The sequence below is a fragment of the Eulemur rufifrons genome, chromosome 1, assembly GCF_041146395.1.
Source record: "Eulemur rufifrons isolate Redbay chromosome 1, OSU_ERuf_1, whole genome shotgun sequence".
Taxonomy (NCBI): Eukaryota; Metazoa; Chordata; class Mammalia; order Primates; family Lemuridae; genus Eulemur; species Eulemur rufifrons.
In genome coordinates this window covers 20,987,654-21,003,952 of record NC_090983.1, presented here as the reverse complement: position 1 = coordinate 21,003,952, position 16,299 = coordinate 20,987,654, and the positions used below count along the sequence as shown (strand labels likewise).

Sequence of the window (16,299 nt, the reverse complement as noted above, 5' to 3'; positions counted from 1 at the left end):
ATCACAGAGAATTTTCCTTTTGTTAATGAGACTCTAGGACATTCACATCGAAACTGGAAGATACTTAAATCAAGACTCCAGAAACTGTGAGCTAAAGTTATCCTGTTAAAAATCTGTGTCGGGCAAGAATCTGATTAAAGATTGATGTTTCATCTCTGTAAATAAGAATCTAATTAACTACCTAAAAATGTTGTCCAAAGTCATTCTCAATTGAACCACAATTTGATGCAAACATTGCTGCATATTAGAGATGTAACAGATTGTTTTCAAAACTCTAAAAGACATACAGTCGTCCCTCAGTATATGCAGCGGATTGGTCCCAGACCCCTCCCCCATACCAAAATCTGTAGATATTAAGTCCCTTATGTAAAATGGGTTAGTATTTGCACATAACCTATGCACATCCTCCCATAAATCATCTCTAGCTTACTTATAATCCCTAATAAAATGTAAATGATATGTAAATAGTTGTTATACTGTATTGTTTAGAAAATAATGACAAGGAAATAAGTCTGTACATGTTTAATACAGACAACCATCCATCCTCCCCACCCCCAATACTGTGTTTTGGATCCAGGATTGGTTGAATCCATGGATGTGGAAGCCATGGATACAGAGGGCAGACAGAATTCTTCATCAATTCAATATTTCAAATAATTCATAGTGAAAATAATCATGCCATAATTTAATAAGAATAATTATGAGCACTATAGTCCTTTGAGAAATACACAGCCATCGCAAATGAACAAAGGAAGGAAAAAGAAACACTGATCAAGTTGAAAGCTATGAGGACAGTCATAGTCATGTAACAAATTCCACATAGCTTACATGCTCTTTCATGTATTACATTATTTCCTTTTAGTCTCATAACAAGCCAGTAAGAAAATTGGAGCACTGTTAATATTATATTATTATTAACTCCATTTTACAAATGAGAAAACCCAGGCTCAAGTGGTTTAAGTAACCTGTCCTAGGTAAAACCAGCAGCATTTGATGGCAGGACTTAAACTCCAAACATGCTTATTCCACATTATCATACAGCCAAATTCCACTAGGCGATAGCACTAATGATTTTGATACATGGTTACAAAATTGTCACTGCTTCTGCTGTACCTTGCCCCCAAATTACACATGAAAGTAGAGAGGTTTATCAAGAAATTATTCAGTCAAGATTTTTTTAATTAAAATATACTTTCATGTTATTGCCCATAAGCCATCTCAATATATTTTTGTAGAATGAGGTGAGCTATGAAAGCGCATCAAATAATGAACTATTAAATTCAGCAGGAAATTACTGTTTGGCCTTAAAATTGGAAATATATATTTTAATTTTAGCAGTTGTAAAGCACTTAATATTATTACTTTTTAATTACTTTCTCTTCATAACATGTCAAAGTACAATGTTACCAGCCAATGGAAAATGAAGAAAAAATTTCAACTTTTAGAAAACTTTTGCCCAGAGGCAGTGGCAAAGAAGGAGTTCTTGAAAAACAATCTGATTGGCACGTCTAATATAAATGGGTTTGGTTGTTTCAGGCTGATAACTCCTATCTATGGGACCCTGAAAGACCCTGAATTCAATGTCTTCCATGAAATGTTAGCAGGCTGAGTTATGGCCATCTCTCCTTTCTGTTATCATTTCCTTTCAATGTTTCCAGTAGAATAAGACTAGTTGTATTTGTCTTGTACACAATTCTTTCAGGCTGTAGAATTTTCATGGTGATGTATTCTCCTCCAACCACACATAGCCTTGATTCAATGCTGTTGTACATGACTGGTTCTTTAATTGTTATCAACAACTGTCTTTTCCTGTGTTAACAGAAAAGCTTTGAAGTTATATACAGTTGCTCACTTTTTCCCTGTTGCACAAATGGGTGATAAATGGAGCAGCTTCAGCATGGAGATACATAGGTTCTGCTGAAAATACTCAGCTCTATTGTCAAGGACTTTTCTTGTACCAAAGCCAACTGTCAACCCAGCTTGTCAGTGAAGGACTAAGGGCTGTTGCTTTTCTAGGCTTCTTCACAAGTGTGGGTGTGATACTTTATCAAAATCTTTATACTGAATCCTCTAGTTTTTGTTTACACCTTTAGGTTCTCCTCTAATCTTAAAAGCAGCTAAAATATCCTTTTTTTCCTTTCTTGAATATACCCTGGTATTTCCTTGATAAGTGTACTTTGCCTGCTTAAAAAAATATATCTGTGGTTGCCACTAAAGGAAGATGTTTTTGCTTATATTTTCTTTACCTATATTTTTTATTTATATTTATATTCTTTCTTCATATTTCAGAAAAATATACATTTTATTGTCAGAGGAGTCTTTAAAAATTTTGAAGAAAAAATTTAATTCTTTACACCATCAGTTTATTGGAACAGGGAATATATAATTGTAGAATTGCCTGCTCCTAAAACATATGCCAAAATATATTTTTAAAATTTTATTTAGGAAAATATAATTTCAGGAAAAAAAAATAAGCCATTGGTATAATATCACTGTTATCTTGCAAATATAATGATAAAATTTTAAAAATGAGTGAACTTTTTTATACTTGATAATTAGTAACTTTTAGGATTGAATATTTCATCAACTATTTTCTAATCTCATATTTTACTTTAGCTCAGAGTACCTACAAATAAAAATAGGATGATTAACCCCAATAATTCAGTTTTTCATTATAATAGTACCATCAGTTATTAAAAAAAGTCATTTGTTTTAAAAATATCAAAACTCATTTTTATAGATATCTTAACTCCTTTTCTAGTTTGTCATTTATTGAGAGTAGGACAGATATGTAGGTAATTTTGGCATACCTGATATACACTACCTTGTATTTAATATACATTTAATAAATATGTTGAATAATTATTAAAATTTATCTATGTTACTGAATTTTAGTTTCTTACCTACCTAGTTTACTATATATCTACACAGCAAGGCTAAGTGCACCTTTTGTAATCATTTCACTAAATTCTTATGTTTTCAACAAAACTGAAAGATATACTGTAAATAATATTGCAGAATATATTATCAAAATACCAAATCCACCAAAAAAAGCCAGAACAGCTACTAATTAACTTATAGTGTAAAATGATACCGCAATATACATTTGCTGACTGAGGAGGTTATAAAAAAATCTATGCATCAAGTTTTTTATATTTGTTTCAGCAATACTAAAATTCTTAAGGAAGTTGCAGCCTTATGTCCAAAATTTGATAAGACTTAACTTCAATGTTCCAAATATGTTCCAATCAATAGGGCAGATCACTGAAGAGGTCATCACCATCTCATTAGACCAGGAACACAGAGGAGCATTTTAATCAGTGATGCTATGGGTCAGCTTTCAGATGATTGTGAATTTTTGTTAAAACCCATTGGATCCATTGATTGTTAGGTGACATCTGCCACATGCAAATTACTGGCTACGGGAGTGGCAATGGATGCTAAATACTCTTGCACTTTGTAATTTAATGTATATTTTAATGAAGTGAACAGTGAGATTCCTGACAGGCATCAGCAACTTTGAAATAGAGTCTTCCAAATTTCTCATATGGTTTGAAAGTAATGAGATTTGTTCCATAAAGTGGTAAAATTTATGCCATAAATTATCTCTAAAAGAAGAGCACTTCTTAAAGCTGTATCCTTTTGCTCTGCTAGAAGATTAGATTTTAAATTGTTGTTTGGGGAAATTTTTTTGAAAAGCAAACTAGGCTATCCTCTGTTTGATAATTTTTGCTCATTATCAAAGAAATGAAGGACTCCATGGTATCTAAAGCCTAGTATCGCTTGGTCAGAAGGAAAGCCATCAATACAGTTAGTATGCTTAAACTTGGCAGTTAGAATATATCCAATCCATTTATGCCTCCATCCCTTCAGCTTTCAACAATATAATCAGAGGGCTTTATAGGAATCAAGTTTTGTTTCTCAGAATATACATATGTGTTTTGTTGGGCTTTGTACTCTAACTCATCCTTTAGGAAAATGTACGTGCTTAAAATCAGGGCTTTTTCCTGAAAAAATATTTTATAATATACTAAAATCATGTGCTTAATAAGCAACCATCAAAATTGATACACATTATATTTTAGGTTATTAAGTATGAAATGTCTGATTTCCTTCAGTACTAAGTTTGACAGTTGCTATCTCTAACATTTCACTTTGACACTTCTTGTTTTATTTTTATTGTGAAGGTACATCCTCAGTCTTTCAAACGCATGGTTTGGCGTGTGATTATCTTTCAATTTTTTTTAGAGAAAGTTTTGTGAAACCATGGATAAATCAAAAATTGGTGTTATTTTCGAATATGAGTTCCATCATGGAACCAATGCAGTGCAGACAGCTCAAAATATCAATGAAGTGTTTGGGAAAGATGTTTGCACAGTATGTCGATGGTTTGAGATGTCTCCTTCTAGTGATTTTAATCTTGAAAATGAGCCACGTGGGTGACCTGAGACAAAGGTGGATAATGATGAGCTGAAACCTGTAGTGGAAGCGAATCTGTCTCAACCTATGTATGAATTAGCAGCAAGATTTGACGTTACTATTCCAATGATATTGGACCATTTGAGACAAATCAGCAAGGTAAAGAAGCTGGATAGATGGGTTCCTCATGAATTAAATAATTGTCAGAAGAGGAATTGTCTCGAAGCTTGCCTTTCTTTGCTGTCATGACAAAAAGGCGAAGCATTTCTACAACGTATTGTTACCTGTGATGAAAAATGGATTCTTTTTCACAATCACAAGCATTCAGCACAATGGTTGGATAAAGATGAAGTGCTGAAAAACAGTCCAAAACCGAATATTCATCAAAAAAGCTAATGGTCTCTGTTTGGTGGTCCAGCACTGGTATTATCCACTACCGCTTTATCAAACCTCATCAAGCCATTACAGCAGATGTCTTCTGCAACCAATTAGATGAAAAAATAAGGATGCTTGTGATTAAGCAGCCAAGATTGGTCAATAGAGACAGGCCAATCCTCGTGCAAGACATCACTTGACCACATGTCGCACAAACAACGCTGCTCAAACTACAGAGGCTGGACTTGGAAACTCTCTGTCATCCACTGTTTTCACCAGACCTTGTACCAACTGACTACTGCTTCTTCCAGGCTTTGGACCACTTGTTGCAAGGAAAAATATTCAATTCTCAACAAGCTGTGAAAAACACCTTTCATGATTTCATTGCTACTCACTCTCTAGGCTTCTTCACTGCTGAGGTAAACCAGCTACTGTTTAGATGGCAGCACTGTGTCAATAGTGTAGGGGCATACTTTGATTAATTGTACTGTTTCTTGTTTGAGATATAATAAACTAGACTTTTTTTTTTTTTTTTTTTTTTGAGACAGAGTCTCACTCTGTTGCCCAGGCTAGAGTGAGTGCCGTGGCGTCAGCCTAGCTCACAGCAACCTCAAACTCCTGGGCTTAAGCGATCCTACTGCCTCAGCCTCCCGAGTAGCTGGGACTACAGGCATGCGCCACCATGCCCGGCTAATTTTTTGTATATATATATTTTAGTTGTCCATATAATTTCTTTCTATTTTTAGTAGAGACGGGGTCTCACTCTTGCTCAGGCTGGTCTTGAACTCCTGACCTCGAGCGATCCACCCGCCTCGGCCTCCCAGAGTGCTAGGATTACAGGCGTGAGCCACCGCGCCAGGCCCTAAACTAGACTTTTGATTTGAACTCGGGTATTTCATATTTAATGAACTAATAGCTCAGTGGTTCTCCAAGTATGGTCCCTGGCCTAGCAGAATCATCATCATCTGGAATTTGTTAGAAATGCAAATTCTCAGGCCTGCCCCACACTTACAGCATTGGAAATTCTGGGAGCTGGGCTGAAATGAGACTTTTACTTGGACTCTTTAGCAATTGTCTGCATGTATTCTTGTCCTACATTTAGTTAGCACAGTATTTTCTAGTGCAATAAAAGTCTGTAATCATCTACTGCTAGATAGTCTAGTCAATGGAGTGCTTGAAGGTTGACTTACCTGTGAGCCACATGATGAATATTATGTATTTAAAATTACGTTTAGAGGGTGAGTTTATGTTCATTGCCATAATATGGGAACCCAAGTAGTTATTTCATGATTCACAGTCAGAAAACTTTTCCCCCAAAGTGCCCTTTATAATATTTAAATAAAAGGCAAACATCTTATTGAATCAAAATCCTTTTTATGCATGGCCAACACAGATGAAGCTGCCCAGAGATATGACTTAATAAATGAGAAAACACAGTTTATGAGTAAAAGATGATGTATTTCAGTTAACAAATATTTGTTATCTGTCACGTGATAAGATGTCTTCTAGGTGCTGAGGATACAGCAGTGAACAATATATTACAAGGAACTTAGAATCTATGAGATTCTAAAACAAACAGAAACAAATAAAAAGAAAATGTAAACAAATCCATAAGATAATTTCATGAACTGATGAGAGTTCTGAATGGCGATATACGGAAAGAGAAGATCAAGGGGCTGGGTGACCTGGGTCATCAGGGAAGACCTCCCTAGAGAGACGGCATTTTAGTTGACATCTAGATGATGAAACTTCAGGAAAAGAAAATGGGTTTGTTGCTTTTTTCCTTATTTCTTCCTGAATGATTTATAATAATTAGTTTAACCATTCCCACTACCCTTTATCTGAAGCTTCTAATAACAATTTTGATTACAGTCACCTAAACCAATATTTAAGAAAGAGTCTAATTTTGCTCTACTAATTATGTATATAGATATATATAGCAGGAAACCCCTTTGTAATCTAGGGGCAACATTTGAATTTGCCATACAAGGTATTTATTCAGAGATAGTAGAAATTACAAATAAAATACACAGTCTCTGTTTAAATGGAGCTCCACATTAGATATTCAAAAACACTGAGCTAGAGTTATAACAGATTTATAACAGACATAGAATACTCTGACACCATCTGATATATACATTAACAAATAAATTTGACCTATAATCCCAATTTCAACTAAAATTTATGCAAAGGTACAGATAGTGAATGTTACTTTATTTTCCAAAGATTGCATAGAAATAAAGTGTTCTATAAGATTTCTTAGAAAAAGATTTTTCTTGTATAAAATTTTAGGATAGTGTCATTTAATCATCTTACCTACCAAATCTCTAGCTGACAAAAGCCCTGTACTAGGCATAATTTCACATGTTCTTCTAAAAAGAAAAAAAGCTAGTAAGAATAATTTTTTCCAAGTACTTGTTCCAGCATTTTCTGTTCCTCTAAGGATAGCTTTATTCTTTGATCTTTGGTTTTACAGGGATATTTTCAGGTTTAATCCATAGTTTTCACATTGAAGAACCCAATAAAAGGAAATTTATAACCAGCTCAGTGCTTAAGATGTAAAGATTTATCCGAAGCACCAAACCTTTCAGAGTTTTACACTGTGAGATGGGAAAGATTTTTAAAGTCTGAACTTAATGTCAAAGCAGCATACTGCATATTCCTAAGAACTTATCGCTGTTCAAGCGGTATCTTTTCAAAAGTGCAGGGGCAGGCAGGGGCAATAGAGAAAGTCAAGTTGAGCAAGAGAACAACAGTGGTGTCAGAACTGGTAAGATTATGAAAGGGAAGAGGGTTGCCAAGTCTGGAGAAGAAGGAAAGGGACTTTAGCCTGAGGTCAATTGGTTACATTTGATTGAGTGTTTAGAGAGGGAGCGGAGGGGCACATGGAGGCTTGGGATGAGAAGAAATGGCCTGAAACAGAGACGTTATTTGGAAAAAAAATTTAAGGAAAATAAAAGAGGAAATAACATGCTTGTGATAAGAGATTCTGGGCTAGGGACAGAGTCCAGTATATGAATAAAGCCAGTTTCAGGGCAGGATTAAAAGCTACCGATGTTTAGGGTGATATTTTTATTTTTCTAATTTATATTTCTCATTATTCAAAGTCCGTTTGAAAATTTAAATATACTTTTATCATTCAGCCTTGTGGTCTTAGCTATGCCTCAGAGTGTTTCTCAGCATTCCAATGCTGATCTGTGTACACACGTCCACCCTCTACTGATTTCTGTCTTTATTGGACCAAACCTGTCAGTGCTTCTCTAGATACCAGCAAGTGCAGTTTCCAGGCATCTGCAAGCCTCATGGCAACCTAACTTTGGCCATCATAATTTTCTAATTCACATTTGCAGAGGTTAGAAAACTCTTAAGTTTCCAGAATAATCTCTTTATGCACTGAACACCCAAGTTAATAAAATTCTCTTTCGTAGTAGGAAATACCTATCCTCTCTTAATCAATTGTTCGGTTGTTAATAGCTCTTGTGGATCCGGTCTGCATGGAGAGGTGTCAAAAACACTGGGAAATCAACTGCTCAGATGGGAGTACACAGAATGGTGATTCTTGTCATCAGGTAGCAACACAGTTTAGCAGTTAGGCTGCCTGGATTCAAATCCTGCCTGTGCCCCTTACTACTGATGGGATCTGGGAAAGCTGTTGACCCTTTCTCAGCCTATTTTCTCATCTGTGAGATGAGCATTAAAAAAAATCTTCCTTCATAGGATTATTACAAGAAATAAATAAGTAGATACAGGTAAATTGTTTAGCTCGATGCCCAGCACTGATAAGTTTCAACAACATTGTATAAATTAGAAGGGTGTTCTAGGTCAGTCTGTATTGGGGAATATAATAGTTCAATAAATCTTTCTCAAAGACATAATTACTGTGAAGTAAACATTTTGCATTTGAAAATTTGGGGTTTTCTTCAGCATTTTTATTCCCAGAATCAGTCCACGAGGCTTGCACAGACCAGCCCTTCCTCCAGCAAGAAGGGAACCAGCAAAAACAAACAACCCCAGTTGTGAGAAAGGGATTGTGTTAGCAGCTCCTTTTTTTTCTCACACTGGCAATAAATACAGTCCAAGTCTTTGCTGCACTTCAGGAGGCTGTGTGAAAATACCTCTTTGCAATTAACCAAGGAAAGAGGGAAACTTTTGACAAGTTTACCTTGCAATCTTAGTGAGGCTTATAAAATAAGCAGTACAGCATCAAGCATTTACATCTCTTACACTGTTTCTAATTCAAAATTTTCTCCATCAAATAGTGTGCTGTAGGATTAAATCTTTCCTTAATTTACTGAGATTATTCAGTAGAGGAGCTTCAGGAAAATCTCAACCCTTGGGATAATACAACAGATGCCAGTGGGATGTTTAACCAATGACTGTACCCTTCAAAAAATTTTGATCATATTTTTAAAAAGCAATACTTTACCACAGATTCTATGGCTCTTTCTCTTATACTAAGTTTGAGAGTAAAATAGTTAATGTAGACTATCATTCTTCAAGTAAAAATCAAAGACAAAATGAATTTAAAAAACAATTAGTTGAAAGGTTTCCACCTCCACATACTGCCTGAGTCAAGGAGCATTGATATGACACAAATTGTTAGATCCAGGAAGAAAAAAGAGCTGACAGGAGTTATGGACAGTAGCAAGGGAAGAGGACTTTAGTTACACAATTTGCAGGTGAGGAACTGTAGGGTCAGGTTGGAGGCAGAACTTTTGAAGAGCGAATGACTTGGTTTGAGAAGTGTAGACATTGCATGACTTCTGAGACCCCCACATTTTCATTCCAGGATTCTAAACCTCAGTTTTGTGAGAAAGTAGAGCTAGAACTTGTAAAGAATGAGAAAGTCATAGAATGGCCACTGTTTTAGATTATTTGCTGTATAGGCAGTTTCTAGCAAGCAAGCAGAAAATCCCAAACTTACTCTTGGTCGGTAAGTACTGTGAGTATAAAAATTCTTTCCTGATTTTTAATTTTTTTCTCTTAATCACTTTTCAATTCCATTTTTAGAGTCTTTGACTCTTACTTAAATAGTGGCTTTTTAAGCCAATCGACGTTTGTTTGCTCATAAAAGCAAGCAGGCAAGATGAAAGGTATTCACTGAATGCTTCAAGAGTCAGTACCTGGATGCTTGGATCCCAAATGCAGTCTCCTCTAAAATTCACATTGAAAAACTGCCATTTAGAGTCTAGGTTAGCTTGAAAAGGAGTTCCTACAAAGGGTAAGGATGTTTGCTCACCATTTTCTCATTTCTCAGTAATCCTCCTCTTTCTTGGGAAGAAAAAAAAATATTTGACATGTTCCAGTATCATTTCTGTTTACCAGAGGAAGTCAGAGCAATCAGTGTATCTGGAAATCAAACCAGGAGATGACGTATTAGTTGTCCAAACATTTCTCTGGAAAGTAGGAACATAAGATGTGGGAAAAGTTATATATGGGTGCTCTAGTTGTTCACAGCAACCTGAGCTGCACATTGCAACCTCCTTGGCTTGGACATGTAGGTGGCCTTCCACCAGGGGAGAATGATCATCCACATGGTAAATGAAGTTAATACAGTAAAGCCAATATAAGCACTGATGTTTTGTCTTCTGACAGCATATGAATGTGCAAGCATTAAGTTATAGGAGAAAAGGGGCTAATTTTAGATTTGTTCCTAGCCCTCTCCATGTGAATGGTGTCGCTGTGAGCCCAGCAATGAAGTTCACTGTGTTGTAGCAGACTGCGCGGTTCCTGAGTGTGTCAACCCAGTCTATGAACCAGAACAATGTTGTCCTGTCTGCAAAAATGGTAAGAGCATACTGCATTAGCTTTCAAAGAGGGGTTAGTGCGAAATACAAATATTTCACTACTGCACACCATTCAGTGCAAGAGCCCTCTAAGATCTGCCTGTGGCTTTTCGATACGGGCATGGCAGATTTATATTTTTATTCCACCTTAAAGTGAAAATAAACCAGCAATGGGGAAATTGTGCAGCCTTCTGTCTGGGAAATTAAAGCTTTTATAAGCTGACTTTGTTGTGATCCCTATTATTTACTGTTGATTTATAAGGAGGCTATTGGAAAGAACATAGTACCATCTTTTTTGTAGTGACTGGATTTCTCTCTCTTTGTGGAACCTATGAAGCAGTTCACCCCATTTCATAGTGTACAACCCAGGATAGAGAGTAGGGTGAATGCCAGGTATTTTGCTTTGGGCATAGATAAGACTTCAGATTTAAAGCTAAGTTATCAAAGAAATATAAAATTCAATCATCAGTACACTTAAATTGAAGTAATAAAGACTAAAAAGTTTAGGGCTTTCATTTTAGGTTTTTATTACAGTGGAACCTTGCTCTCGTAGTAAATGCTGTAGAGGGTAACTTCGTTTATTTATAAGGTTATATGTTCCTTGTTGTCCTTCATGGAATGGAGAGGTTGACACAACCACAATATCCTAATCACCCAAATCAATGGGATGCTGCAGAAAAGACAATGCAATGCCATGAACCCAGGAAAGCATATCAACAAAGTGAATAGCACGCTTTTCCTAGTGGGCGTGCACTACCAAAGAAGAAAAAAGTAATAATTCTTTGCTAGGTCACACTCCACAAATGCCCTCTCTGGCATTAATATCTGCTTGAAAAAGTGGTTCTAGCCCTCAATTAAGCTAAGTTAACTAATTCTAAGGCTGAATCCCTATTCCCTTTCTTGACTTTGCAGTAGTCATCTTCCTCTATTGAATAGTCTTTGTCTTGAATTTGGAATTATGTTAGTTTACCTACCAATCTTTTCCTTCACAGAAATATAATTAGAGGGGAAAAAAAGCATCAGGTTATTTAAGGGAAAAAAACCAGAAGTATTTCTGTTTACTTTTATAACTTTTGTCCCAAAGGACTTATAAAGAACCTTTGTGACATTTTTCCAGGCACAGGTTTGACTATTTCTGATCATATAGATCCCTTATGCTGAATACTTAAATTCACTTCTCTTTTCCTTCTTATCCCCCTAACTCAACCTACCTGTTATTGTGACCATCTCTCTGACTTGGAGGGTGAAAATAAATATCCTCCTGAAGTTCTGTCCTATCTTAAATATGCAAAGATATCAAATTTAAGAGTTTATATTTTAAAAAGGATTTTGAAGAAACTGGAAAAGATACAGGAATGAACAATAAGATGATTTAATGGTTGAAAAATGGGACCTATGAGGACAGACTGATAGAGTTAGCATAATTTGTCCTGGAGAAGAGAAGGCTCAGGGGTGACCAAACTGTCATAAGGTATATGAATGGCTAGTCTAAAATAGAGGAAGAACTGTTATTTTTCATTTTCTCCAAGGATAAAAGGAAGAAAAACTTGGCTACCTAATCAATCTTTAAAAAATAGGATTGACAAGTCTTTGAAGAGTGTTCCTTTTTTTTCTAGAAGCAACTGTCTGAACAGGTCCTTGAAGATCTTTTCTTCTCTAGGTGGCCCTGGTTAACTTTGTCTCACTTTTAGGGTAAACACAATTATGCTTACAGTTAAAAATTCTTGTCTGGACACATTCAGCATACTCATATAATTACATTATCTAGAGCAGCGGTCCCCAACCTTTTTGGCACCAGGGACCGGTTTCACAGGAGACAATTTTTCCATGGATGGGGGTGGGGGAGGTGCTGCTCACCTCCTGCTGTGCACCCCGTCCCCGACCCTGTTCCTAAGTTTCATGGAACACAATTTTTCAATGAACAGTGAGGGGGCAACTCTGCCACCCAGTCCCTAACATGCTGCACACCAGTACCGGTCCGTGCCTGGGAGTTGGGGACCGCAGATCTAGAACGTATATTACACATGCATCTATCACATCCTTCTAGCAACCCTACACCAAAGCCCATAATATATCCACAGTTAAAGTCTATGTCATATGTTAAATCAGCCATACAAATTAGCCATCCTTAATTTTATGTCACCCAAGATTATCCTGTTTCTGTTACATGTCAGAGTAGAAATTTGTCTTCGAAAGAAACTCTCTTTGCACAAAAATGTATAACAAATGGATTTTGCTTGCTCAATTAATTAGTTAATTAATTAGTAACCCCTTAGTGTCCCTGATAAACAGATGCTGAGTGCACAGGTATGTTAGTTAAGTTTTCTGATTCTTTTGTTGTCCACAAAACACAAAATGATCATTTCTGTTCCTTCCCTCTTGCTACTTCCAAACAAAATTTTTCTTTTTTTCAATAGGAGAAATGAATCTAAATTAAAACTAGTGGGAAGACTAATTGTAATATAACATCATGAGATGCTATCTTTTTGTCATATAAAATGTCGCTAATTAGTCACTTATGCTCAAAAAGTGAAGTATAATCATTGTCAAAGAAAGGCACACCATGGCAGTAGCGTGGCCGAGAGGTCTAAGGCGTTGGATTAAGAAAGGCACATCAAGGACCACTGAGGACTCCTATGGCCACCAGTGGTGCCAATATTTTTGGTGAGAAAATAGGTTGAGCCCAGGCCTTACTTGCTCTCATTCTATGCCTAGCCCAGAAAACAGAAACAGATGACCCATATATAAAAGAGCTGGAGGGAAAGTAAATGTTTATTATGACAGAGTATAACTAAAATAGTTTCCTAAATTTCCAACAGTAAGTCTATCTCATTACATATAAGAAGATAAATTTGCCCATTATACTATAAACTATTTTTTAAAGTATGCTATGTTCTTAGGTATGAAAAAAGCAACAAGATAAAAATATGCCCTATGGATTCAAGGCAGAGGCAATGGATTTTAACATGTAAACAGCCTTATAATATTTTTTACATTTTCTTAAATCTTCATAAAGGTTGATGATTTTGGCAGGCAGGTAATTTTCAGTTTGCATAAATGCTGATTATCCTGGCTGTCAAATAATTTCCTTTTGCATACCAAGACTGATTTTTCTGTCTTCCTGAATTATAACTTGCCAAGAGCAAGAGGCATTAAAGATATAAAGCTTTAAAAATAAGATATGAACTTTATATTAAATACGTAAACTTTTAAAAAGTTTAAAGTGATGGAATGTACCACACCTAATCTTAAAATTCAATATTCAGCTAATAGTGAAATCCTTGTTTTGAGATTATTTAAGAGCAAATAAAACAAGAAAGTATAACATAGTTTTCCCATAAAACGGTAGTTTACCAATGAAAATATAACAATTGTCTTTAGAAATATTTTAATTTTATAAAGCACAAAACTAATTTGCTCCCTAGATAAAGAGTGGTAACCTCTCTTTATTTTCAGTAACATAATTTTTAACAATAAATTTAAAGACATATGTTTCTAGGAATTTTCTCTAATTATGTAACGAAGAAAGAGAATTTTAAGTTTCCTGGTCTCAATGATTACCTCAAATAAGATTTCCAGTGGTTACCAATGAATATAGCCAAGCCATCAAGGATACATACTTTATTTATGTTAAAATTTGTTCAGCACCAAGAAAAGACTATCAATTCAGCCTAAATAAAATAAAAACACTAAGGAAAGACATGAGAGACTGAACAGAGTCTATGTAACACATACCAAAAGGAAAAGATGACAGTAATTTTTTATTTGGGAAAATTGGGGGGATTGATGTAGCATTTATTGTTTCTAAAAATATAATTAAGCATTTGTTTTTCCTTCCTTTACACAGTTTTAAGAGCTAGAAATACAAATGATTTCCTGAAAAATATGACATTTCCAGACTGTTTTCTTTCCTAAGATTGTGTTTCTTTGACTTATCTTTCTTCCCTGGGCCTTTCCATGTGAATTAATGAGAATTCTTTACAGTTTTTTGTTTTATAATATGAAAAAAAATAAATGAGCACAGCATCTGCCTAAAGAATAGATTCCAATATGGAGTGTTATATAAATATTTCAAATATTTGGAAAATGACCATACATTTGACTAGTAATATGGCTATTTGTATATATTATATAAATATATACATATATAGTGCTGAGAATGACTATTATTTATTCTGCTTTGTGAATTAATATTAATTTTAACTTCTTTCATGGTAGCCACTCATTCCATTCTTCAATTGTCCATACATGCTGATATATTTGTCCCAAGTCATTAAGAATTCATGTTTACAGAGTACTGAATATCTGGATTAAAAAATAAAATATATGGCCAGTTATCAAAATATTTGATTATTGGAGCATTCAAATAACTAACTGTATTTTCTACATTCATCAGCTAGTATGTCTGTCAGTGAGTTCTATGTTTTCACTGGAATATACAGTCAGTAATTATTCATGGCTCAGAAGGAAAAGTTACCTCATGAAAAACTGGTATAGACAGGAAAGCCCCACAAAATCCTCTACACACATTGAGTTTTCATCTCCTTTCTAACTAAAGTTGTCATATGCCCTGTTTAAATATGTAACTCCATATCACTTACTATCTACTAGTTCAGTAGTGATACAAATAAGACAGGAAATACATTAGCCAAAAGGACAAGTAGAAAAGAAGAGGACAGCAAAGGGGATGAACCATGCACAAACAAGAAAGAGAAAGGATTTTATAGGTGTGCAGACCTTCTAGAGATACTTGGGAGAACATGTTTGCCAGATACAATTGTTAATATTCCTAATATACAAAGAGCTCCGTGAAATAAATAAGAGAAAGAAAAACAATTTAATAGAGAATATGGGCAAAGGACATATAAAGGAAATTCACAGAAGAAGAAAACCAAATGTTTAATAAATATAATAAAAATATGCCTAACCTCAAAGGGGATCAAGGAAGTAGAAATAAAAACAACAGGATATCAGTTTTGTATTGATAATAATTTGGGATTGATAGTACCTCATATTGGCAAAGGTATTGAGAAAAGAGTGAAGAAATATTTATGAAATGTTGAACAACTTTTAGAAAGCACTCTCCATCAAAATTTTGATGTAACTTAAAGTCAGCAATTGTACCATTTGTATTTTGTCCCACATTCACATACAAAATTTTCGCTGCATTTTAAGAAAACTTAATAGTCTTTCAGTAGAGTAATGAAATGTATGGCAGCCTTTAAAAAGATCTCTGATATTTTTTACTGCCATGTAAAATAAGCAAGAACTGTATAGTAGACTACACATTATTTTATATACAATATAATAATAATATATACTATAATATATTAAGAGTATATACATTTTATATGACATACCTTTAAATTTTTATTTTATTTTATTTTGAGACAGAGTCTCACTCTGTTGCCCAGGCTAGAGTGCCATGGCATCAGCCTAGCTCACAGCAACCTCAAACACCTGGGCTCAAGCGATCCTCCTGCCTCAGCCTCCCAAGTAGCTGGGACTACAGGCATGCGCCACTATGCCCGGCTAATTTTTTCTATGTATATTTTTAGTTGTCCATATAATTTCTTTCTATTTTTAGTAGAGATGAGGGTCTCACTCTTGCTCAGGCTGGTCTCGAACTCCTGAGCTCAAACGATCCACCCGCCTCGGCCTCCCAGAGTGCTAGGATTACAGGCATGAGCCACTGCGCCCAGCCTAAAATGTTTTTATT

At 35.2% G+C, this 16,299-nt stretch overlaps 1 protein-coding gene across 2 annotated transcripts in view; it reads left to right on the top strand.

Moving 5' to 3' along the window:
• Positions 1 to 16,299, top strand: part of VWC2L (von Willebrand factor C domain containing 2 like) — a 166,491-nt gene that overhangs the window by 15,857 nt on the left and 134,335 nt on the right. The window contains exon 3 of one of the 2 annotated variants that reach the window (XM_069467497.1): positions 10,452 to 10,581. The exons of the other annotated variant lie outside the window; for it this stretch is intronic. Coding sequence (XP_069323598.1) covers positions 10,452 to 10,581 — 130 coding nt within the window. The remainder of the gene's footprint in view (positions 1 to 10,451; positions 10,582 to 16,299) is intronic. 2 annotated transcript variants of the gene reach the window in all.